This window comes from Scardinius erythrophthalmus (genome assembly GCF_964197995.2).
Source record: "Scardinius erythrophthalmus genome assembly, chromosome: 5".
Classification (NCBI taxonomy): domain Eukaryota; kingdom Metazoa; phylum Chordata; class Actinopteri; order Cypriniformes; family Leuciscidae; genus Scardinius; species Scardinius erythrophthalmus.
In genome coordinates, this window is record NC_138225.1 from 21619724 (window position 1) to 21646136 (window position 26413).

At 38.3% G+C, this 26413-nt stretch overlaps 1 protein-coding gene across 1 annotated transcript; it reads left to right on the plus strand.

Annotated features, from left to right (window-relative positions):
- Nucleotides 1-871: 871 nt before the first annotated feature.
- LOC308691345 (myosin heavy chain, fast skeletal muscle-like) lies at nucleotides 872-13581 on the plus strand (the record flags this gene model as incomplete). The annotated part of the gene is made up of 41 exons (XM_081366422.1): nucleotides 872-946; nucleotides 1077-1116; nucleotides 2096-2310; nucleotides 2405-2548; nucleotides 2632-2788; nucleotides 2895-2922; nucleotides 3094-3196; nucleotides 3357-3449; nucleotides 3571-3634; nucleotides 3728-3826; nucleotides 3907-4010; nucleotides 4093-4231; nucleotides 4456-4574; nucleotides 4671-4820; nucleotides 4901-5071; nucleotides 5164-5464; nucleotides 5563-5627; nucleotides 5726-5813; nucleotides 5905-6022; nucleotides 6114-6237; nucleotides 6343-6479; nucleotides 6568-6823; nucleotides 6914-7156; nucleotides 7263-7439; nucleotides 7528-7673; nucleotides 7762-7852; nucleotides 7937-8326; nucleotides 9388-9514; nucleotides 9742-9860; nucleotides 9953-10149; nucleotides 10230-10413; nucleotides 10519-10684; nucleotides 11153-11277; nucleotides 11393-11701; nucleotides 11832-12035; nucleotides 12118-12243; nucleotides 12339-12509; nucleotides 12594-12698; nucleotides 12818-12913; nucleotides 13120-13251; nucleotides 13468-13581. The coding sequence occupies 41 exons, from the start codon at nucleotides 872-874 to the stop codon at nucleotides 13480-13482; spliced, it is 5913 nt and encodes a 1970-aa protein (XP_081222548.1). The 3' UTR covers nucleotides 13483-13581.
- Between the last annotated feature and the right edge of the window lie 12832 nt (nucleotides 13582-26413).

Sequence of the window (26413 nt, forward strand, 5' to 3'; positions counted from 1 at the left end):
AATTCTGTTCTGTACACACACAGTTTAGTAATTTAAGGTAGTGACAACTGCATTTACAAAATTTTTACAAAAACTGAACATCTAGTGACGTACAACAAGAGATATAAGAGACAACAGACAAGATATTCTATTTACAGGTAATTAGCATTGTTTGCTGGCTTTGACCACTCAAGGGTGAACGTGGTTTTGAATCATTTTAGTCTCCATGTGGCTGAGGCTTAAACTGTAGCTGTTGAAGACCAATAAATGTCTACAATCTTTGGATATTTGCAGAAATTATAACAAAGGGATTTTTGCAGGATGGGAATGTGCCATTTTTATCACAGTACTGGCTTTCTTCTACAAAGAAAAACTGACACTTGTTGTGTGTTTTCACTGTATTAGACATATTTTACAGTGTTTTTCTATATTTTTGAACAATATGTCTTGTCAGGTCTGTAACATATTTTATTGTTTAGCCCAATTGCTGCCATATTAGCCTTCTTCAAGAACTTCCATGGGTGAAAGGGTGAAATGTTTTCTGATTCAAAAAATGGGCAGGGGGAGGGGAGGGGGACGGGTGGCTGAATGTGCCCTCGTCACAAAAAAGGATTTATTTACTCCAGTGTGTGTCATATGTCAAAGTAAGATATTAATAGACTAAAAATAAATAATTATAATACACATGCACTTTGAGATGGAAGCTGTGACCTATATATTTTGAAGCAATAAAGGTTTGACTTATAACTGATTTCATTAGGTAGGATGTCTGCTAGTCTGTCCATACATTTCTTGTGTCAAGAAAGCTCATGGGTCAAAAAAACGGGTCAAGAAAGCGCATCATATATCAAAATATATGAGGCTGCCCATGTATAGATTCTGCTTAGTGTGCATGATCAACTTCTATAAAAGCCAAGAGGGTAGACCAGAAGAGATGCAGAGAAGACCTCAGAAGTTCCATCAAGTGGTAAGAGCCTGTGCTGACTGTGACTGAAAGGAATTTAACATCATCACTTATGCGTCTGTACTCAAAGTAATTGTGTTTTTATTTATATTAATACATTGTAATAAATTGATTATTTTTTTTTAAATCCAAGGGTAGTGAACATTTCATCTGGTCTCAAGGACAAAAGGCAAGTGAGTTTATGATTCAGTGTGTGGATTAGGGTAGAGGAAAACAGTTGTTATAGTCTGTATTATAGACGAAAACTGGTGAAGCATGCTGTTTTTAAAAACCTGTAATTTATTTACAAAGAAATGTGTTTAAAATGTATTAGTAAGATGAATTTAAGGAAGGGGTCCCATTGACCCTTTATTTTTTGTCTCAAATATACCACCTATTGTATTCGCTTTTATTGTGTTGTATTGTATTCTGTTTTTCTTCTTCCACTTTTGAGTCTATGAGAGCCCATAGAACCCCTTGTGGGAAAGTTATACAAATTTGGCCCAAATGCAGAGGACATTTGACACATTTATGTGCAGACTCAGTCTGAGGAAACAGAACAGAAGCAGGAAAGGGCCAATTGATGATGCTATAATAGAGCAAAACATGATATTGGTTCAAACTACAGAACTGATGGTCTGATTAAATTCAAACTTGGGATGCAGTGTTGCTATCATAATCCATCATGAGATTTGCATAAATATAAATCATTAGAAAAGTTAATATAATGAAACCAAATCTGTGACTGAAATTTCTTAATATTTGTCAGGAAATATTTGTCTGTTTCATACATACTCGTAGCAGGAGGATGCACTCAGGCAGAGAGACCACAAGTGAGACTCATAGTCGGCAGTGAAAATCTCTGTATTGTCCTGAAACTTCATATATGCCACAAGTCATATTGTACTGTATGTGCCATCCCCTGACACCAGCATTTCAATTTCATCACCAGAAAGACATATTTAATCGATATATTTGCCATTAATGGGCCCCTTACCTGCTTCTTGCTTTCTATCTAAATGTAGTATTGTTTTATGTGTCTGTATTCATGTGTAAGCCTACATTTAGGAATATGCCTCTTTCCTAACACAATTCATGTTTTTGATATTTTTTGTGTCTTGCCTTTGTTGAATATTTATGAAATTTGTAATGGATAAGTCTCTCTTTAGTAAGCCGCCACCATGAGTACAGACGCGGAGATGGCCGCTTATGGCAAAGCTGCCATTTACCTTCGTAAGCCTGAGAGGGAGAGAATGGAGGCTCAGGCCAAACCGTTTGATGCCAAGGCTGCCTGCTATGTGGCTGATGTCAAAGAGTTGTACCTCAAGGGAACAATCAAGAGCAAAGAGGGTGGCAAAGTCACAGTTGTTTTGCTTGACACTAAGGAGGTAAATTTGAATTTCCATTTCATGTAGATGCTCATTAAATTACTTATTACATTGTTTTCTTTTATATCTAATATCTAATTTATCAAATTTATAGGAGAGAGTTGCTAAGGAAGAAGATGTCTACCCAATGAATCCTCCCAAGTATGACAAGATTGAGGACATGGCCATGATGACCCATCTCAATGAAGCCTCTGTGCTGTATAACCTCAAAGAGCGTTATGCTGCATGGATGATCTACGTAAGTTCTGAAATGACATATAAAGCATTTAACTTAATTTTTTCTGTGTTGTTGCAATCTGACCACGTCTCTGCTCATTTCAGACTTACTCTGGACTCTTCTGCGCAACTGTGAACCCTTACAAGTGGCTCCCAGTGTATGATGCAGAAGTGGTGTCTGCCTACAGAGGCAAAAAGCGTATGGAGGCCCCACCCCACATCTTCTCTGTCTCTGACAACGCATATCAGTTCATGCAGTGTGGTAAGACATTATGGAATTGAATGCTATAGAATTCATTAAGATGCAGTAGATGTTGCTGTTAATATAATAAATATTTATCGGATATTTTACAAATTTCAATCAACAGATAGAGAAAACCAGTCTGTCCTAATTACGTAAGTATTTTAATTTAATTTCAGACCATGACAAAAATGAAAAGTATAACATAGATGGAAAATTTATGGAGATATTTACAAAATAGAATTTAAGACTGAACAAAGATTGAATATACTTTGAAAAGTCTACATGTCTTTCAATCTTCTGTCTTCTAATCTCTTATAAACCAGTGGAGAATCTGGTGCTGGAAAGACTGTGAACACAAAACGTGTCATCCAGTACTTTGCCACAGTTGCAGTGTCAGGTGTCAAGAAAGAGGCCAGTAAAATAAAGGTACGAGATATAAAACTAGTCATATTATTTTAAAAGATGATGATTTACACTCATCTCACAAACTATACAATATGTGAATTTGTGAAATGCCTATAAATTGTGTTTAGTCATGAAATAGAAAAACAATTGAAAATAAATGAAAACCCTTCAAACATTACAGGGCTCTCTTGAGGACCAGATCATTGCTGCCAACCCTCTGCTTGAGTCTTATGGTAATGCCAAGACTGTGAGAAATGACAACTCCTCTCGTTTTGTAAGTTAACCACTGTTTATTTACAGTACAGATGGTCAGTTGTGTTCAATTTTACTGTACAGAGTTTTCTATAAAGAGATTATAATACTTATTATGTATTATGCTATTATGATTTAAACAGGGTAAATTCATCAGAATTCATTTCGGCACCACTGGAAAACTGGCTAGTGCTGACATTGAGACATGTAGGTGGACATGATTTCATTGATCCATCCTGAACAGTTGTCTTTGTCTGTCACTCTTCAGATGACTGTGACTCAAGTACATTCTCTCAACAGATCTGCTGGAGAAGTCTAGAGTGTCATTCCAGCTTCCAGATGAGAGAGGCTACCACATCTTCTTCCAGATGATGACCAACCATAAGCCTGAGATTGTTGGTAGGTGCACATATTTCATTCATTCAGTGTTTCAGATAATATTGTAAGATGCTCTTTCATTAATGCTGTGTATTTTACAGAAATGTCGCTCATCACCACCAACCCCTATGACTTCCCCATGTGCAGTCAGGGTCAGATCACAGTGGCCAGCATTGATGATAAAGTTGAGCTGGATGCTACTGATGTGAGTCATTGCTATTTGAATATTGACATATTCTATTTAAATATGGCAAATCATATATTTTATTATTCTCTGTAATTTACAGGACGCTATTGACATTCTTGGTTTCACAAGTGAGGAGAAAATGGGCATCTACAAGTTCACTGGAGCTGTGCTGCATCATGGCAACATGAAGTTCAAGCAGAAGCAGCGTGAGGAGCAGGCTGAGCCTGATGGCACAGAGGGTGAGACTTGTGTTATCCTGGGCTTTGAAATAGTAACCATTGCACTGACTTTGCTGATAACAGAAACTGTGTATACAATGTTTAGTGTAAATATAAACTAGAAGTTGCATGCATATAAATAAATCTAAAAATAAAAGGGAAAGTACCTAGTGCCTGATTTATTATAATTTTACACAAACGACTCTATAGAGCAAAGATAATTTATTTTAAAATGTATTTAACAGAGGCTGACAAAATCGCCTACCTTCTGGGTTTGAACTCTGCTGAAATGCTGAAGGGTTTGTGCTACCCCAGAGTCAAGGTCGGAAATGAGTATGTGACCAAAGGCCAGACCGTGCAACAGGTATAGTAACATTTCCAGCATGCCATGTGTTTAACCTAAAATTCTGGCTAATTACTGCAGAAGCAGAATAAAATATCCACTCTATTCTACTTACAGGTGTACAACTCTGTTAGCGCCTTGGCCAAATCTATCTATGAGAGGATGTTCTTGTGGATGGTCATTCGTATCAACCAGATGTTGGACACAAAACAACAAAGAAATTTCTACATTGGCGTGCTGGATATTGCTGGCTTTGAGATCTTTGATGTAAGAATGATTCTTTTATCTCTTTTTATGTCAAAATATTCAGAAGGTAGTAAATGTTTCTGTCATTTTTTGCCCTCCAGTACAACAGCATGGAGCAGCTGTGCATCAACTTCACCAATGAGAAACTGCAACAGTTTTTCAACCACACCATGTTTGTGCTGGAGCAAGAGGAGTACAAGAAGGAGGGCATTGTTTGGGAGTTCATTGACTTCGGCATGGACTTGGCTTCTTGCATTGAGCTCATTGAGAAGGTTATCAATGGTTTATGAATTTATTAATTTCCATTGATCCTATTCTCCAAATCTCAAATTTTTGATAATAAACAACATTCTTTTATAAACAGCCCATGGGTATCTTCTCCATCCTTGAAGAGGAGTGCATGTTCCCCAAGGCTTCAGATGCTTCCTTCAAGAACAAGCTATATGATCAGCATCTTGGCAAGAACAAAGCTTTCGAGAAACCAAAGCCTGCCAAAGGCAAGGCTGAAGCCCACTTCTCCCTGGTTCACTACGCTGGAACTGTGGACTACAATGTCACTGGCTGGCTGGACAAGAACAAGGATCCACTGAATGATTCTGTTCTGCTGCTGTACCAGAAGTCTTCTGTCAAACTGCTGGCTACTCTCTACCCACCTGTTGTTGAGGGTAAAGAAAAATCTATTTAACAAAACTTTGATTCAGTTTTTAACTAACTTTCTTGTTTTTGCATTTATACATGTTCCTTTGCATTTTTATCTCAATAGATACTACTAAAAAGGGAGGCAAGAAGAAGGGTGGCTCCATGCAGACTGTGTCCTCCCAGTTCAGGGTATGTATAGAGATGACATCACAGCAATATTGCTTTATTTTAGAAAAAAAGAAAATAAAGAAATACAAAGCATGCCAAACTTTTTCTATTCTCCACAGGAGAACTTGGGCAAACTCATGACCAACTTGAGGGCCACCCACCCTCACTTTGTGCGTTGCCTGATTCCCAATGAGTCCAAGACTCCAGGTAAAGTATATATATATAAAAAAAAAAACGTACAGATATTTTGGTTCTAAATATATATGATGAAGTTCATGGTGTAAACTGTTCGTTTTAGGTCTCATGGAGAACTTCTTGGTTATCCACCAGCTGAGGTGTAACGGTGTTCTGGAGGGCATCAGAATCTGCACAAAGGGCTTCCCCAGCAGAATCCAATATGGTGACTTTAAGCAGAGGTAAATGGGACCACATGTAAACAACATTTCCTAGGAGGCTCCTAATTAAAAGATATGAAGTAATGATCATATTTTGATATATTTTCCACAGATACAAGGTGCTGAATGCCGCTGTTATCCCAGATGGACAGTTTATGGATAACAAGAAGGCCAGTGAGAAACTCCTTGGATCCATCGACATTAATCATGACGACTACAGATTTGGACATACAAAGGTTCATTATTTAGCTTTACAAATTTCAAAGATTCAGTGATCATGGTCATTTAGCTTATACAGTTTAAACCAATATATTTTGATTTACTGTTTTACATAAATTCAGGTGTTCTTCAAAGCTGGTCTTTTGGGTGTTCTTGAGGAGATGCGTGATGAGAAACTGGCTGCTTTGGTCACAATGACTCAGGCTCTCTGCCGTGGCTACGTGATGAGGAGGGAGTATGTGAAAATGACGGAGAGGAGGTGATTATTGTCATGAGTAAATATGACATCAATGATAACTGTGCAAACTTAATAATGATTATGCCATTTAATGATGAATTATTCACAGGGAGTCGATTTACACCATCCAATACAACATCCGTTCATTCATGAATGTCAAACACTGGCCATGGATGAAGGTTTATTACAAGATTAAGCCTCTGCTTCAGAGTGCAGAGACTGAGAAGGAGCTGGCAAACATGAAAGAGGACTATACAAAATGCAAAGAGGCTTTGGTTAAGGCTGAAGCCAAAAAGAAGGAGCTTGAAGAGAAGATGGTAGCACTGTTGCAAGAGAAAAATGATCTGCAGCTGCAAGTAGCATCTGTGAGTATATTTTATAATTAACTGAATTTTGGCTATATTAAAAATGAGCAAGGTTGTTTCCAATGAAATAGCAATCTATTTTACTAACAGGAATCTGAGGGTCTCTCAGATGCTGAGGAGAGGTGTGAGGGTCTGATTAAAAGCAAAATCCAGCTTGAAGCTAAACTCAAGGAGACAACTGAGAGACTGGAGGATGAGGAAGAAATCAATGCTGAACTGACAGCCAAGAAGAGGAAACTGGAGGATGAGTGCTCTGAGCTGAAGAAAGACATTGATGACCTGGAGCTCACCTTGGCTAAAGTGGAGAAGGAGAAACATGCCACTGAGAATAAGGTTAGAGATTGAGTTGGTTTAAGATTAGATTTAATCTCTATTTTATATATTGATATAGAATATGAATTGTAATATTTAAGTTTACTTGGAACAAAAAATCCTACAGGTCAAGAACTTGACTGAGGAAATGGCAGCTCAGGATGAGAGCATTGCTAAGGTTACGAAGGAGAAGAAAGCCCTCCAAGAGTCACATCAGCAGACACTGGATGATCTTCAGGCTGAGGAGGACAAAGTCAACACCCTGACCAAATCCAAGACAAAGCTTGAGCAGCAAGTTGATGATGTGAGTTGATTATGTAAATGAATTATATTAATTCATCAAATCAGCTGTTTTCTGCTGTGAACATATTTTATATATCATTGTCCTGTAGCTTGAGGGTTCCCTTGAACAAGAGAAGAAGCTCCGCATGGACCTGGAGAGAACCAAGAGAAAGCTTGAAGGAGACCTGAAATTATCCCAAGAGTCCGTCATGGACCTGGAGAATGACAAGCAACAATCTGATGAGAAAATAAAAAAGTAATTAAAGCAGGAAATCTTTGAAAACATTGAACATTTTTATTGTTGTGTTATGTTTTTTTTTTTACATCTACTTATTGTTGAACAGGAAAGACTTTGAAACAGGTCAGCTGCTCAGCAAGATTGAAGATGAACAATCTCTAGGTGCTCAACTCCAAAAGAAAATCAAGGAGCTTCAGGTATTTTGAGATTTTTTTCAAACATTACATCATTACGATCAAATACAGATAACCAAAAATCGAATTAACTACTTACCACCATAGGCCCGCATTGAGGAACTTGAGGAAGAGATCGAGGCTGAGCGCGCTGCTCGTGCCAAGGTTGAGAAGCAGAGAGCTGATCTCTCCAGGGAACTTGAGGAGATCAGTGAGAGGCTTGAGGAGGCTGGAGGAGCCACTTCTGCTCAGATCGAGATGAATAAGAAGCGTGAAGCTGAATTCCAGAAGCTGCGTCGTGATCTTGAAGAGTCCACCCTCCAGCATGAAGCTACTGCTGCTGCCCTCCGCAAGAAGCAGGCAGACAGTGTGGCCGAGCTGGGAGAGCAAATCGACAACCTGCAGCGTGTTAAACAGAAGCTTGAGAAAGAGAAGAGCGAATTCAAAATGGAGATTGATGATCTTTCCAGCAACATGGAGGCTGTTGCCAAAGCAAAGGTTGGGAAATATTCTAAAGAATATATGTGACCCATGCTAGCAAAATGTGTCGGAATACGCATGTGCTAATTATGAGCTACAGGCAAATGTAAATTTTGGTCGAATTTCATTTTCATTCACAAAAATTGGTTCATTAAGCCCTCTTCTAGCGATCACAATGCTCCAAATTGTAATTAAACATCTAAAATGATCTTTATTTTTACGTTTTCTGAGAGGTGTACCTTCCTAAATCTTTTCTTTGTTCTAATAATTGCTAATAATTTAAAAAATTGCCATTTTTCTTTACTCGCTTCTCAACAACTGGTGCTTCCCCTCAGCACAAGTTTTAATATTCATAGCGAATTCTCGATGGCTTAAGTCTGAACCAATGAAATATGATTTTTAAACTCATGCTGATGTAAACAAAATGATCTTACTTGCACTGACTGACAGATAAACACAAAGCACAAAGACGCCTCTCAGACAGCACGCAATCCCAATATACACATGTCCACAGAATTGCAGTATTTCAAAAGATCTGTCTTGGCGAATATTCACGCAAACCTTATCTGTTATGCCTTAAGTGAACTTTTGGTTAACTGTTGGGGAAAAACATCTGCTATGTAACATTATATTAGATACGTACACTACGGTAGGTCTCAATATACAGGCTGCTGTCTCATTAATGTTAATCAAACAATTGTGGTATTGTGGAATTTTTTTTTATATATATTTTTCCTATAGATATTTGGTTTTGATTTGGTGTGTGCCAAATCTGGTGGTATTACCAGGGATTTTAAGGTATGGTTGCAAGGTGATTTTGTTTTGGATCCTTCAGAAAACTTTAACTAGATTTTTCTCAAAATATACTTCGCTGACTCTATTGACTTCAAATAGGTGTAGCGCAGTCCTTTTTTGTCTGATTCCAGCAAATCATACATCATCATACATGAAGGTTTTTTGATAAGAATAAAAGTAAATAACAATAACTCATTTTTGAAAATGTGCTCATTTGCCAGCACGGGTCACATACAACAAGTCTCGAAGGTCTTTCAAATATCTAATGACTTTTGTATTTGCAGGGCAATCTTGAGAAGATGTGCCGCACACTTGAGGACCAACTTAGTGAAATTAAGTCCAAGAATGACGAGAACATTCGTCAGTTAAATGATCTCAGTACTCAAACTGCAAGATTTCAAACTGAAAATGGTAACTCATGAACAAATTAATATTATATCAAAAGTAATTAATGTCAATAATTAACAATAATTAACAATAATTATCAATAATACTTAATCAAAAATAATAGTGTATTAAGATTGTTCAGCTGTAAATTGCTGACTGTAACACTGATACAATCTTACATCTATTTGTTTTTAAATAAACTGAGAGAGACATAAAAAAAAGTCTGACACAGTGAATCTAAATCTATACAGGTGAGTTTGGCCGTCAGCTGGAGGAGAAGGAGGCTCTGGTTTCTCAGCTCACCAGAGGCAAACAAGCTTCCACTCAGCAAATTGAGGAGCTTAAGAGGCATATTGAAGAGGAGGTTAAGGTAATACAGCATAATCAATTCATGCACATACTTGTAAATTACTTTACTGTAGAGACAATAATACAATAATATTATGCGACTTTGTCCCTTAGGCTAAGAATGCACTGGCCCATGCTGTGCAATCAGCCCGTCATGACTGTGACCTGCTCCGTGAGCAGTTTGAGGAAGAGCAGGAGGCAAAGGCTGAGCTGCAGCGGGGAATGTCAAAGGCCAACAGTGAGGTTGCACAGTGGAGAACCAAATATGAAACTGATGCCATCCAGCGCACTGAGGAGCTTGAAGAGTCCAAGTATGTATATTACTGTATAATATTCCTAACTCTCACAGCTATTTTATAGATTAGAATTAAAAATGTGTATTACTTAACAGGAAGAAGCTGGCTCAGCGTCTGCAAGAGGCAGAGGAACAAGTTGAGGCCGTAAACTCCAAATGTGCATCTCTGGAGAAGACCAAACAGAGACTCCAGGGTGAGGTGGAGGACCTCATGATCGATGTGGAGAGAGCCAATGGTTTGGCTGCCAACCTTGACAAGAAGCAGAAGAACTTCGACAAGGTAAACAGTTTTAGTCATATTATATTCTCTTTGTAAAGTATTGCTGGAATGGGCTTTGTTCAACATTTTTTAAACAAACTCTATCCTAAAATATCTCCACCAAAGGTCCTGGCAGAATGGAAGCAGAAATATGAGGAAGGTCAGGCCGAGCTGGAAGGTGCCCAGAAAGAGGCTCGTTCACTCAGCACTGAACTGTTCAAGATGAAGAACTCCTATGAGGAGAGTCTGGATCAGCTGGAGACCCTCAAGAGAGAGAACAAGAATCTGCAGCGTAAGAATATAACCGTTAAATTAGAAAAAAAAAACTTAAAGGGATTGTTCACCCAAAATGAAAATTCTTTTACTAATTACTGACCCTAATGTCGTTCCAAACTCGTGAGACTTTTGTTCATCTTCGGAACACAAATTAAGATCTTTTTTATGAAATCTGAGAGCTCAATTCACATGTATTAGTTTTATGATCTCTTTATAACCTTTTTGAAGTGTCAAAGAATCAGTTATGTAGCTGTCTATGGAGGGACAGAAAACTTTCAAATTTCATCAAAAAGATCTTCATTTGCGTTCCAAAGATGAACGAAAGTCTTATGGTTTTGTAATTATAATTAATTAATGATAACATTTTCATTTTTGGGTGAACTATCCCTTTAAATGTTCTAATTCTCAGTGAACATTAAAAAGTAAGCACATATGATTAATGCGTGTGCATTATGATAAATATTATATGTTTTACTCTCTATAGAGGAAATTTCAGATCTGACAGAGCAGTTAGGTGAGACTGGTAAGAGCATCCATGAGCTGGAAAAGGCCAAGAAGACAGTGGAGACTGAGAAGTCAGAGATTCAGACCGCCCTGGAAGAGGCTGAAGTGAGTATCTGGAGATCAATATGGAATTCTTGCTAGAACCATCATACAGTGTTGTATTCATCAACACTGTGTGTATTTTCATTCTTATATTTAAATGTTGTTTTATTTTTCATAGGGTACACTGGAGCATGAGGAGTCCAAGATTCTTCGTGTCCAGCTTGAGCTAAACCAGATCAAGGGAGAGATTGACAGGAAGCTTGCAGAGAAGGATGAGGAGATGGAGCAGATCAAGAGGAACAGCCAGAGAGTCATTGAATCCATGCAGGGCACTCTGGACTCTGAAGTCAGGAGCAGGAATGATGCCCTGAGAATCAAGAAGAAGATGGAGGGAGACCTTAATGAGATGGAGATTCAGCTGAGCCACTCCAATCGCCAGGCTGCTGAAGCCCAGAAACAGCTCAGGAACGTTCAGGGACAACTCAAGGTATGCATTGGAATTCTTCTTTTTGACTTTGGGATGCATTCATATTTTTTAAAAATAATCTAACATATGGTAAGTACAGCCAAGCAGAAATCACATCGAAAGCTCATTCTACAGCTATTGTTATGTTCAGGATGCCCAACTGCACCTTGATGATGCCCAGAGAGGACAGGAAGACATGAAGGAGCAGGTGGCCATGGTGGAGCGCAGAAACACTCTGATGCAGTCTGAGATTGAGGAGCTGAGAGCTGCTCTGGAGCAGACAGAGAGAGGCCGCAAAGTGGCTGAACAAGAGCTGGTGGATATCAGTGAGCGTGTTGGGCTGCTCCACTCTCAGGTAAGGGCATATTGTTTCCCTGAAATGAAGGAAATTGAGAGCATCATTCAAAATGTTCAAACTGTTGCTTTCCATTTTGTAGAACACAAGTCTCCTGAACACCAAGAAGAAGCTTGAGGCTGACCTTGTTCAGGTCCAGAGTGAAGTTGATGACACTGTACAGGAAGCCAGAAATGCAGAGGAGAAGGCCAAGAAGGCCATCACTGATGTGAGAAACAGTAGCTGCCAAATGTTTCATAAGACGCTTACATACATTTTACGTAATAAATGTGTATCTAATGATTTTCTGTATTAATACAAAAGGCTGCAATGATGGCAGAAGAGCTGAAGAAGGAGCAGGACACCAGTTCTCACCTTGAGAGGATGAAGAAGAATCTGGAGGTCACAGTGAAGGACCTGCAGCACCGTCTGGATGAGGCTGAGAATCTGGCCATGAAAGGAGGAAAGAAACAACTCCAGAAGTTGGAGTCCAGAGTAAGCCTCTTTATAGTTATGATATGGGCAAGGTAAAGTATGTTATATTATGATTTGTTTGAATAAAAATAATATGTTCTTTAGGTCCGTGAGCTTGAGGCTGAAGTTGAAGCTGAGCAGAGACGTGGAGCTGATGCTGTTAAAGGTGTCCGCAAATATGAGAGGAGAGTGAAAGAGCTCACTTATCAGGTATGACCATATTCCTCACAAGTTTGTTCGGACAAAAGAGTCTGTATAATAGTGTACTGACAATGCCTATTTTTAGTAAAGGATCAATGCTTAATTTTGTAAATGTGTATTTTCTGAAGACTGACGAGGACAAGAAGAACATCACCAGACTCCAGGATTTGGTTGACAAACTGCAGCTGAAGGTCAAAGTCTACAAGAGGCAGTCTGAAGAGGCGGTATGTAAAATCTAATAGAACATTTTGACACTGTAATTATTTATATTGGAATGCTAATTTGATGAAACGTGATACATGAACCATATATATATATATATATATATATATATATATATATATATATATATATATATATATATATATATATATATATATATATATATATATATATATATATATATATATATATATAAAATAACTTTTAGGAGGAGCAAGGCAATGTTCACCTGTCCAAGTTGAGGAAGGTGCAGCATGAGCTTGAGGAGGCTGAGGAGCGTGCTGACATTTCTGAGTCTCAGGTCAACAAACTCAGAGTAAAGAGCCGTGATTCTGGAAAGGTTAGACTAAGTAGATGAGTTTTTTTGCATTATTTATTCAACTTGTTTATCCAAATATATGAACTACCTCTTAGAAGTAGTAGTGGAACTAATAATTGCATTTTGCTGATGTTACATATCCTGTATGACATTTGCACATCCGTGTTCTCTTCATTATGTAAAGTGAAGAACATTTTTGTTAATAAGACTAATGTTTAACTCTTCCTTCTTTCCCAGGTCAAAGAAGAATGAATCTTTAACACTTGAAAGGAGCATTTACTGAAGTCATATAATATGAATGTTTAATGTAAAAGTACCTTTCTTAATAAACCTGTTTATTTCAGCAAATAATTAGCCTTTGTGTGATTTTTCAACAAGATACAATAGTACAACACTAATATCTGATCTGTATGATTACATTAAACCTTATTATTCGCATCACAAGAGTGCTGAGTATCAAGAGTGTCTTGAATCCAAATTTGAACTTTTAAAAGTTCCATAAAAGTTAAAAAGGTTTCATAAAATGTAATTCTTATGTTTAAGCATTCGCTCAAACATTTCTGCTATAAAGTTTTCACCCTGGACTGATGTTATTGACTATTGTAATATTCTGTGAACTAGCCTTCCAGTTAGCACAGTTAAGCCTCTACAGATGATCCAGAGATCTAAAAAGTATATAATACCTGGAAAAAGCTATCTGTAACCTATCACATTTATCATTTATCATTTTCATTATATTATATTATATTATATTATATTATATTATATTATATTATATTATATTATATTATATTATATTATATCGTCGCTGCCCGATGAAAATCACGTATGTCCAAAACGGTTACTTTTCAGGAAGTGAAAAAAACACCGTAATTTAAAAGCATATGAGCATAGCGTTGTCATACTTGGTATGGCATCTTTAAATGTAGCCATATTCTTGCCAGTGTAATGATAAAATCCACATTTGACCAAAATCGAGTTTAAATGGACATACGTGCATATTTTACAGTAACGTTGGTCGATACGCGTTCTTCCGATCATTAATTAGAATGGCCAAGTCGCGTTTCATATTGACAGATGAATACGCTCAGTTTATCAAATAGCCTATCGCAGGGGCGGAGTGGCAATCGGGAGAGTCGGGACTTTTCCCGGTGGGCCGGTAGTGTTTTGAGGCCGCGGAGGGCCGGTCTGATAATAGTTATACATTGCGAGTTATTTTAGCAACACCCGTCTGGCGGCCTGATGTGCGGCCGCTTCTCGCTGGTCAAACTGTGCAGCCTCTCTGCTCAACACAGTATATAAAAGTGCTCAACCCGTTCGGCAGGTCCAACCATGTCTATAGGATTTTCAAAAACATAGGGGGATCAGTGAGCGGCCCCTCCCAAAATCGGGTCGGCCTTTGATGTAAAAAGCCGCCGAACACCTCTTTTTCCTCGTCACGTCTTGGAAGTCTAACGTCCGTAAGAGTGAGTTAAATGATGGAAAGGCAAAAAAGAAAACTGAAAGGTGGCGCTGAGCATGGGCGGCTCTAGGGAGGGGCTAGCAGGTGCTTCAGCACCCCCAAGAAAGACCAAAGCACCCCCAAAAATAATTTCTGGAAGCAATTAGGCTATATTCAGGCTGTAGGCTATTCTATGGAAGCCCTGAACCACATTTTGAAGCAAAAAGAACACATTTTGAAGCAAAAATTTCTTGTTATTTCGAGGTATTAAGACGTTATTTCAACATAATATCTCGTTATTTCGACATAATAAGTCGTTATTTCGACATAATAAGGGGGCATTCTAATCTGCATTAAGCTAGCCTACATTAAGCGTTCTTAGGCCTAATGGTTTTCTATGGGAGGAAATTGCTTAACGTGTAATTAAACGTTGCGTTTATATTCTGGGCTCATCTGATTTTTAGTACATAGCATTTTTATGATTTTAGTATCATAATGATTAATAAATGCACGCACAATTATCCGTGAACTTGATTTGAACAAACGCCTTTCAACTTGTGCAAAATTCAGAATTAAATGAATGTGCAGCAATTTGCACAAATAGAGAGTCTGTAGGCCTACTGTTGTAGCCATTAAATAAGCGCATTTAGTTTCATATTTGTTAAAATATTATAATGTCATTTCTTTTCCATTTATGTTTATTTATGAAAAGTGAACAGCACGAATAAGATATGATGCCTATATATCAAGAGACTTGGAGTGGGTGGGTCAGACAGACATTTTGACCATTTCATTCAGTTTTGTTTTGTAGAAAACCTTTCATTAAAGTGAATTTCGTTTTGTATAAATTGTATCTTAATTTTAATAATTTTTTAATAATAATAAGCAAATATAACAAACAGACAATATAGCCTAATCATGGAGGCGCCCGCGCGGTCAATTGCATTGCACGTTAACTGAGCGCATCTCATCCGAACTAAGTTAACGAAACCCAGTGTATGCCTCACACAGACATGCGAAACACATCAAATACACAAAGCTTGAAATAACTTTAAACGAAATAATTCAAAACGAAAAGAAAAAGGCTTGCCTACTCTCTGATTACGTAATCATGCATTTCTCTAGGCGCGTTCACTATATATGGCGATCGTCAACTTCATCTTTGCAGCCGACACCCGACACTGTCAGAAAACACTAATTTATTACTAAAAATCAATGCACGCGTTACCGGATTTACAAATGCACATCTTGCTTATTGCACGCACATAAATGTTGAAATAACGAAATATTATGTTGAAATAACTTTATTAGTAGGCTAATAATAGCCTACATCTTTTAGAATATTTGATTGAATGCTGAATGTTGCGCTTGTTCAATTTAATAAAATTAAAACTTTAATTGTGATCATTAAAATAATTGAATATTAAATATTTAGTGGCCAAGTTTTGCTCAATTATTATTTGTATAACTGCGCAGCTCCCCCGTCAATGATCTAGCACCCCTCAGCACAAGCGTTAAAAAATCTGGCGCTGAGAAGGTCAGACTCAAAAGGAAAAAAATTATGGAGGAGGAGGCAGTGAAATGCTCCAAAATAACAGACATGTTCCGGGCATCAACAAGCAAAGATACTACAGGTGAAATAAACTGAAGCAGATGTTGTCAAAGCTAGGCACAGATGGGAATTAGCACCAGCTATGCAGCCAGCCAGCCAAAAGCTTGTGTAATTTGAAAGTAGCTGTGGTAAATATGAGACAAATAAAAAGTTTACTATTGAGTGACTATCTAGGCTACTAGTGGCAGATTTCCTAGTTTTAAAACGAGTAACCTCCCTTGGCTGCTGCTGCTATGTTAAGTGTATACAGATTATGTTAACACTAGCAGAAGCTAACGAGCAAGGTGTCGTGTCACCGTGAAAATGCCATGGACCCTTTTCAACAGGGTGATGATGACACGTTTTAACGGTCATCATCCGCATAAATCCTGGAAAGTTTTTTTAATATTTTCAATTTAAAAAAATATGTATTTACATTTATAACACTATTTTATATTATATTACCTTTAATAAAATTACAAAAAAACTAGTTAATGCTGCTGTGAGGGTTTCTAATGCTGCGTCTGTGGGAGTGATGACAAAGTGACATATATTTCTCTCTTCTGAGTTCTTCTGACTGCCGTTATCCATCTCTCGCAATTTTTTTACTCTTTTAGAAAGTTGTGAAAAAACTATAGAGGAACAAAAAAAAATCTATTTAATATTCTCTCATTCACCGCTATATTTTTTAGCAAAGGTTTTTTTTTTATTTTTCTTATTTTTTTTTTTTTTTACCACCGAGGGCCGGTGGTCTACGAAATTTCCCGGTAGATTTTTTGGTCCCACTCCGCCCCTGGCCTATCGTCTCAGTTTATTAAATACGCTCAGTTTATTAAATGTCTCTTGCAAACTATGAAGGGACAATGAATCAATTCACTCATTGCTGACCCCAGGGCCGGCGCGTCCATATAATGGGCGCCTCATGATTATATTGTCTGCTATATACCGGTATTTGCTTATTTATTAAATCCATGGTTGATGAAAAATTGATTAAAATTAAGATACAATTTATACAAAACGAAATTCACTTTAAAGAAAGGTTTTATACAAAACAAAACTTAATGAAGTGGTCAAAATCATGTCTGACCCGTCTCAAATTGTGCATCCTATTACTCGTGCTGTTCACTTTTCATACTTTCAACAGCATTGTAGACCTACAGACTCTATTTGTACAAACTGCTGCACATTCATTTAATTCAGAATTTTGCACACACAAGTTGAAAGGCTTCAAATCAAGTTCACGGATAATTGTGCGTGCATTTATTAATCATTATGATACTAAAATCATAACAAAGTAGGCTATGCTATGTACAAAAAAATACAGCCATTTCTGTTTTTTTCTTTTAAACAAAAAAAAAGAGAAAAAAGCTGCACCTTTTTTTTTTTACATTTCATCTTTCATTCCGAAATAGAATAATGAATGGACGAAAAAGTACACGGACCCAACATGTAGGCTATTAGCCTTTTTACCCGTTATCAATCTAAATTAATTTCGTTTTTAATTTAACTTAATTTCGTTTTTCTTTATTTAAATTTCGTTGTTCTTTATTTAAATTTCGTTTTTTTCTTTATTTAATTTTCGTTTTTTCTTTATTTAAATGTCATTTTTCTTTATTTAAATTTAGTTTTTTCTTTATTTAAATTAAATTTTTCTTTTTTTAAATTTAGTTTTTTCTTTATTTAAATTTTGTTTTTCTTTATTTAAAATGAGTTATACTTTATTTAAATCTACCCTTTACCGTGTCAGTAATTTATTAGTCAGAAAAATATTAGACTACCTTAAAAGTATTGCTTAAGTTAACAGACCCGTGCGTTAACATCTCCACAATAAACAGTGACAATTACTTCGTCTAGACCATTTACTGGTAAATGACAGTTGTGAATATATTGCGAATATATAATAAACTTGAACAGTTGTCAAAAACAAACGTTTGCTGATACTTTACCTCAGAGTTATTCGGCTATCCAATGCTGAGCTTCCAGAGACGCTTAGACCGCGAGATGCCTCCACAGGGCGGGAGATACGCGGCGTGATTGACAGCATTGACACCAAATGGATATACGTGAAAATCAGATGACATGATTTCACAACTTTTCATAGGTCATTTAGATATGTGAAGCATACTGTATACGGAAATGAACCTGGACATTCTATCCGTCGAAAAGTTTAAGCAGTGCGAGCAGTTTAAGCATATTTCCCAGGCGGAAGTGCCGCGTATATATATCCTTCCGGTCTAATAGGAGAACGGTAGTGGTTGGAGCAATTTGACAGCTGACCGCGTCAGCTGATCGCAGCCTATGCCTACGTGGCCTGTCTGAACTAACCTGTGCTCGATTAGAATTTAATTTAATTAATTTATAATATAATGCATGCATATATTGATATAATGAGCAAGCAACAATGTGTTTTTCTGAAATACAAAAATATGAGTGAATGACACATGTGGAGTACTATGATGTACACAACGCTCCCACACCAAGCACTGAATGAGCCAGAGATGGCTCAGTCACATCCAGTCTATAATATCTTGCAAATGCTTGCGGTGATGCCCAGCTCCAAATGTCCTATATAGAAACACCCCTGAACAGTGCCCAAGAGGTAACCATTCCTGGAGTGAGCTCGAAGCCCTGATAAACATTGTAAATTTTTGCGTCTTTGTAACACATTACAATCGCGTTTACCACTCAGTGAGATTATACCCCTTATAATTGTCAGCACAAGAGATAAAGAGCGGACTGCTCTTTCGTAACAAACTCATCCTCTGCACGTAAGTGCGGGCACAGATAGTTTAACCGCTGCTAGAAAAAGGTGTGCTTCTGATGTCTCATTGACTTTAGGAACAAACTCCGGATTAGTTTTCAGTGTAACTTTCGATCCACCCACTGAAAACCGCATACAGTGAGAATGTACAGACAAAGCGTGTAATTCACTCACCCGCTTTGATGTAGTGAGAGCAAGCAGTAAAGCTGTCTTTAAAGAAAGACACTGTAAATCAATACTCTTTAATGGTTCAATAGGGGGCTGGAAGAACACGTCCAGAACCACAGATAAATCCCAGGATGGGATCAGAAACTTAGTGACCGGAAGTAACCGTCTCACCCCTTCATAAATCGTCTTACTGTATTAAGGGGTGCTGGCTTATTGTTTCTGAATCCAGCCCCACATGACAAGCTGAGATGCACTTTTACTGTTGAAAAGGCTCTACCTTTATCTAATAGTTCCTGCAGAAAGCAGAGAACATCTGATACAGAGCATAAGAACGAAAGGATTCGTCTCTCTGTGCACCATCGTTCAAAAACGTCTCGGGTTACGACTGTAACTCTTGTTCCCTGAGAACAGGGAACAAGACACTGAGTCCTGAGACACTTTGGGGAACGCCTCAGCGTGACTGATGACTGAAGTTTAATCACTCTAATCGGCGGCGACAGCCATGACGTCACTACTAGTGTTACCAGGAAGTTTAAAAGGGTGCTTAGAGAACATGTCATCCATTTCTTCGTCTGAAGGGACTGTGCAGGCAGCCAGGAGGCATGGCGACGAGACGCACTGTGTTTTCAGATCATCTGCGCTTTTTCAGCAGTGTAGAGAGAGTGTGCGCGCATGGTTGCCAGATACTATTGAAAAGACCAGGAAAAAAACGTGTTCTTTTAACAGAAAAGCTCTGACTGGGGGTTTAAACGATTGAAATCTGGCAACCGTAAGCATGAAGCTCGTAAAAACAGTCAATGTGTTGTTGTCTCATTTATATGACAAAAACAAGTAGTTTTGGTCAAGTTTTTATTTTTTAAACACATTTCAGTCTTGTCTTTTTTGTGTCATCGATATTGCATGTGTTGATATAGTCACAATTATCGTTTAATGACGTGGGTGTCGTCTCTCATCGTCTTGTCTTAAGGCCCGTTCACATCAAGGACGATAACTATAAAGATAACGATAAAGATATAATTCTAAAAACCGTTCTCCATATTAAAGAATAACAGAGTTCACACCACAACTATAATGATAACGATATGACGAACGATATTGTTGGGATCACTTTCAGAACGATTTTTTTCCAGCTGTCAAATGATAAAACACTGACAGCCAATCAGAATCCATTCTAGCAGGTCATCCATTTTTGCTACTTTGAAACCGCAGCGCGGGCGCGCGCGTACTTAGAATAAAAAGACCGTTATCGGTCGATTGTGTGGACGCATATAGTTATCTTTATCGTTATCTTTATAGTTATCGTGCTTGGTGTGAACGGGCCTTAAGTCAGGGAAAAACAGGTCGTCAATGAACAATTTCCGTCATAGTTTTCGTTAACTATGCTCTCAGTGATATGTGTTGGGTCCCCGCTATGATAACAGTAACTCAGTATCTCAGATGTTTACAGAACAAGCGGGAACCCAGTGTGCCTTTATCTTTCTCTATTGCTGTTCTATTACAAGATAGAAAGTCTAAGGCCTTTAATAGCCGTACAGCAAACCCAAATAATCTGGTGCCTATTACACGTCAAACTAAGATTGATGTGGGGACAAAAAGTAAGACTGTTAAGTTGGCACTTTTAAACATCCGCTCACTTAAAAATAATTCACTTCTAGTCAACAACTTAACCACAAACAACCTGGATTTTATGCTTCTAAAGGAAACCTGGCTAGAAGACAGCTGCAGTGCAACAGTCCTCAATGAAACATCCCCTCCTAACTTTACTTGAGTGTCTGCAGAGCGGGTAGGAGAGGTGGGGGTCTAGCTGCTCTTTTTAAAGATATCTATCAATGTAAGCAAATATTATTTGGGAATTACCCATCTTTCGAATATCTGGGTATTATGTTAAAAGGTGCTCCACGCATTTTACTTATCATTATTTAGAGGCCTCCAAAATACTCTCCAGCCTTTGCTGACGATTTTACAGAACTGTTATCAACAATTACCTCAGAGTTTGACTGTTTTGCCATTGCTGGAGATTTTAACATTCACATAGATAATGCAGAAACCAATATGGCAAAAGAAATCAAAACAGTTTTAAAAACTTTTGATCTGACTCAGCATGTACATGGACCCACACACAATCGTGGACACACTCTAGACTTACTTATCAGTAAGGGTCTAAACATTTCATTGATTGTTATTAAGGATGTAGCACTGTCCAATCATTTCTGTATTTTCTTTGATATATTGATCTCTCCTGCCATTGAAGCTAGATCAGTGTCTGTCAAGAAGAGATGCTTAAATGAGAGCACTAGTGTACTATTTATGAAGGCTATATCTTTACCACCAAGCATATCTGCTGACACTGTTGACTTTCTCCTTGATTCTTTTTTTTTTTTTTTTTCAAAAGTTAAAAGTGTAACTGATGATATTGCTCCTGTGAAAGTCAGGAAGAAGAGTGGCAGACAAAAAGCACCTCGGAGAAACTCAACAGCAGTGCAAAATATGAGAAGACAATGCAGAAAAGCAGAGCACATGTGGCGGAAGACAAAACTTGTAGTCCATTATAACATCTACAAAGACAGCATCCATGCTTTCAATATGGAACTAGCCAAAGCTAGACAGACTTTCTTCTCAAATATTATAAACAGCAATTTAAACAACACACACACTCTTTTTGCTTCTGTAGAGAGACTGACAACCCCCCCCCCAAGCCAGATTCCCAGTGAAATGCTCTCAGACAGCAAGTGCAGTGAGTTTGCTTCTTTCTTCTCTGAGAAAATCAATAATATCAGAAAGGTGATCAGCACATCCTTGAGTTGCTCTGGGGTCAGACAGATCAGACCACCTGAGAAAGTAGTTACTATGTCTGATTTCAAAGAAATTGATGGCAAAATTTTGGGAAGAAAAGCCGTTTGGGAACATCAACCTGTGCTCTTGACACACTTCCCAATTTTTTTTTTTTTTAAATGTTCCCAAATTTTTTGGGGAACATCAACCTGTGCTCTTGACACACTTCCCAAATTTTTTTTTTTTAAAATGTTCCCAAAATTTTTGGGGAACAACAACCAGTGCTCTTGACACACTTCCCAAATTTTTTTTTTAAAGTCAACCTGTGCTCTTGACACACTTCCCACATCCTTTTTCAAAAGTGTGTTAAACAGTTTAGAAGCAGATCTTCTAAAAGTGGTAAATGCCTCACTTCTCTCTGGGAGTTTTCCAAACTCCCTTAAAACTGCAGTTGTCAAGCCCCTCCTGAAAAAGAGCAATCTGGATAAGACCATATTAAGCAACCATAGACCGATCTCAAATCTTCCTTTCATAGGCAAGATCATTGAAAAAGTTGTCTTCAATCAGCTGAACAAATTCTGACAATTTTCAATCTGGTTTCCGACCACACCACAGCACAGAGACAGCGCTCATAAAGATAATAAATGATATTAGCTTAAATACTGATACAGGCAAATTATCAGTGCTGGTACTCGGCCTCAGTGCTGCATTTGACACTGTCAATCACAACATACTTCTTGAAAGGCTGGACATATGGTTGGTTTAGGTTTAGGTCATACTTAGGAGGGAGAGGTTATTGAGTATAGGAGACCATAAGTCTGAGTGGATATCCATGACATGTGGAGTCCCTCAAGGCTCAATTCTTGCGCCACTCCTGTTCAACCTGTATATGCTCCCAATGAGCCAAATAATGAAAAAGAACCAAATTGCTTACCACAGCTATGCAGACGACACTCAGATCTACTTAGCCCTATCGCCTAACGATTTCAGCCCCATTGACTCCCTGTGCCAATGCACTGATGATGTCAACAGTTGGATGTGCCAAAACTTTCTTCAGTTAACCCCTTAAACCCTGAGCCATTTTTGGAGTTTTTTTGTCTGAGTGACACACAAAAAAGTAAAGACTCATAACTTCAAAACTATAACAAGGAGAGTCAAAAGGTAGGTATCGTTTGATAGAACTCTTTTCAAATTTTTTGAAAATATAAATTACATTACATTTGGATATTCTCCTGCCGAGAAACTGCTGATAAATACAAAAAAAAAACATAATTTTTATTATGATTTTGCATATCTCTCTTGTTTGACATGCAATAACTCGGGGAGGAAATATGGTAGCACAAATTTTCTTTTTTGGGGAAGTACCCCTAAATGTGAGCTGCATCTGAATCAAATTTTGTGGTGATCGCATAAAGTACTCAAAAGTTACAGCATTTGGAACAAAGGTAGCCTTTTTGTTTAGTCCTCACACATTTGGAAAGCAATAAAAAAAAAGAGTTTTCTGAGTGACATACACAAAACTAAAGACTCATAACTTCAAAACTATAGCAAGGAGAGTCAAAAGGTAGGTATCGTTTGAAAGAACACTTTTCACATTTTTTGAAAATATAAATTAAATTACATTTGGACATTCTTCTGCCGAGAAACTGCTGATAAAAGACAAAAAATAAATATAATTTTTATAATGATAATGCATATCTTTCTTATTTGACATGGAATAACTCAGGAAGGAAATAAGGTAGGAGGAAAATTCTTTTTTGGGGAAGTCCCTCTACATATGAGCTGCATCTGGATAAAATTTTGTGGTGATTGGATAAAGTAATCAAACGTTACAGCCTTTGGAACCAAGATAGCATTTTTGTTGAGACCTTGACGCCCCCTCATGGGCATTTTTTATAGTGTTTCACCATGAAGAATATCTTGTCATAAAAGCAATAGATAAAGTTAATTTTGGGCTCATTTTAATTGTATGAATATGCTGTAAAAAATGAAGTGCCATTTTCAACGATTTTTGAATGTTTCGTGAGATGTTTTGACACATTGCAGTACATAGTACAAAAAAGTATTTTATAGATTATGATTTTTTTTTTATATCTTTATCAGCAAATAACTCAGCAATACTTTGGAGTTTTTCAAATAGGCTACATTCACTGTAAAGTTCAGACTCTAAGGTTTCAAATGACACCAATTTTGTTTGAATCAAGGCAATATTTGTGAAAAATATGATAATGAATATTTTCGCAGCTAGGGGGCGCCATGGGTGGCGCACACGGGCGGTACACTCCGGTTTAGAGAGACTAGTCAGCACTCGTTCAGAGTTGATCGAAGTGGTTAGATTCTTTAAAAAGCTGAGATTCTAAGCTTTAAAATGATACATATTTTGTGTTATTCCACGTTTGAAAAAGAGCACGGACGGTTCCGGGAAAATTGGAAAACACTTTGCACCCAGGAAGGATGAGAGATGTGATACATCTGATCGAGCACTCGGTGCTCGACTGTTTATGACTGCAGCACATCATGTGCGCAGCCTCAGATTAGCCTTCCCTGTGTTATTGTTGGAGTGAAAAGTCTCCGGCCATTAAAAAGAGCACGAGTCACCACAGTCCTGTCTCCGTGTGTATCATTCAGTAACTTAATGTAGAGACCCACGGTCCGAACCTGGTCAGACAATAAGACCACAACATGGTGTCAGAAGACGGAGTTACGGAGTAAACAAAGGGCTGTGTGTAAAAAAAAAAAAAAAAAAAGAGCGGAAAAGGATTAGCATTCTGCTAACACCGGACAGCTAACAGTGCAAGGATGGAGCAGTTTAAGCCGCCGTCGCAGCTGATACTCACCGGCAATATCGCTGAGAACTGGCGCAGATGGGAACAACGCTTTCGCCTGTACATGACTGCTTCAGGTGCGTCTGAGAAAGAGGAGGAGGTTAAAGTAGCCATCCTGCTTCATACTATAGGTGAAGAAGCATTAGAAGTGTATAACACGCTTCATATTGTTCCATCTGATGACGACAAGGAATCGATGGAAGATGTTCTCACGGCATTCAAAGAGTACTGTAGCCCACAGAAGAATGTTGTGTTTGAAAGACATCTGTTCTGGTCCCATGCGATGTCATCAGGAACCGCAGTGGACAGATTTATTACAGAACTGCGTCAGAAAAGTAAAGACTGTGAGTTTGGCCGAAGTGAAGATGATATGCTGAGGGATAAATTAGTGTTCAGCATTAATGATTCTCGTCTGAAAGAAAGACTGCTCCGTGAAAACGGTTTAACCCTTCAAAGAGCCATTGACATATGCAGATCAACAGAACTCGCCAAGACACAAATACAGGCAATGCAGATGACCCCTATCACGCGTGATACTCAAGTCGACGCTGTGGAAAAATCGAGGGGGCACAAGCGAACAAGCAGCAGGTTCAATAATGCAAGAAAACAAACAACAATAAGCTGCCTGAAATGTGGGAGACAGCATGAGCCTCGTCAGTGCCCAGCTTATGGAGTGGTGTGTCACAAGTGTGGAAAAAATAATCACTTCTCCAAAGTATGTCGCACAGTGAGTATTAAACGTGACAACTTTAAGAGTAAGGCAGTAAACAACATAGAGAGTGAAGTGGACTCCTTGTATATTGGCATGATAAATAGTAATGATCAAAAGACAGCAAGCCACACAAATGACAGCAAATGGGTCGAAACAGCCAGCATTAGAGGCGTAGCAATAAAATTCAAACTTGATACAGGCGCAGATGCCAGTGTGCTGCCCATGTCCATTTTCAAGCAACTGCCAGGTCCCATTCAACTACAACCCACAAAGACTGTGTTAATCGCTTTTGGTGGAGCCCGCCTGACCTCATGCGGTGTTGCTTCCCTGCAGTGTAAAACCTCCAGACACAGTGCCACTGTAAAGTTCCATGTAACAACACAGGCAGACAAAGCGATTCTGGGAGGTGAAGCGTGTGCAAGGTTGGAGCTGGTGAAGAGGGTTGAAGAACTTACAACAAAGCCCCCACAGCCTCCATCCACCAAAGAGGAGCTGATTAAAAGATATGCAGTGGTCTTCACAGGACTGGGTGAGTTTCCTGGAGTACATCACATACATGTTGACTCATCTGTTCCTCCTGTGATTCATGGTTGTAGAAACATACCTCTTTCGATCATGGACACACTGAAACAAACGCTGCATGATCTGGAGAAGAGGGAGGTGATAAAGCCTGTCAAAGAGCCGACTGAATGGGTGAACAGTCTCGTTGCCACGAAAAAAAAAGAATGGTTCACTAAGGGTGTGTTTGGATCCTTGTAACCTGAATGAAGCTGTCAGACGCCAGCATTTCTCCATCCCTACACCTGAAGATGTGCGCAGCAAACTTGCAGGTAAAACCATCTTCACCATCCTGGACGAAAAGGATGGATACTGGCAAATTAAGCTGGACGAGCCATCGTCAAAACTGTGCACC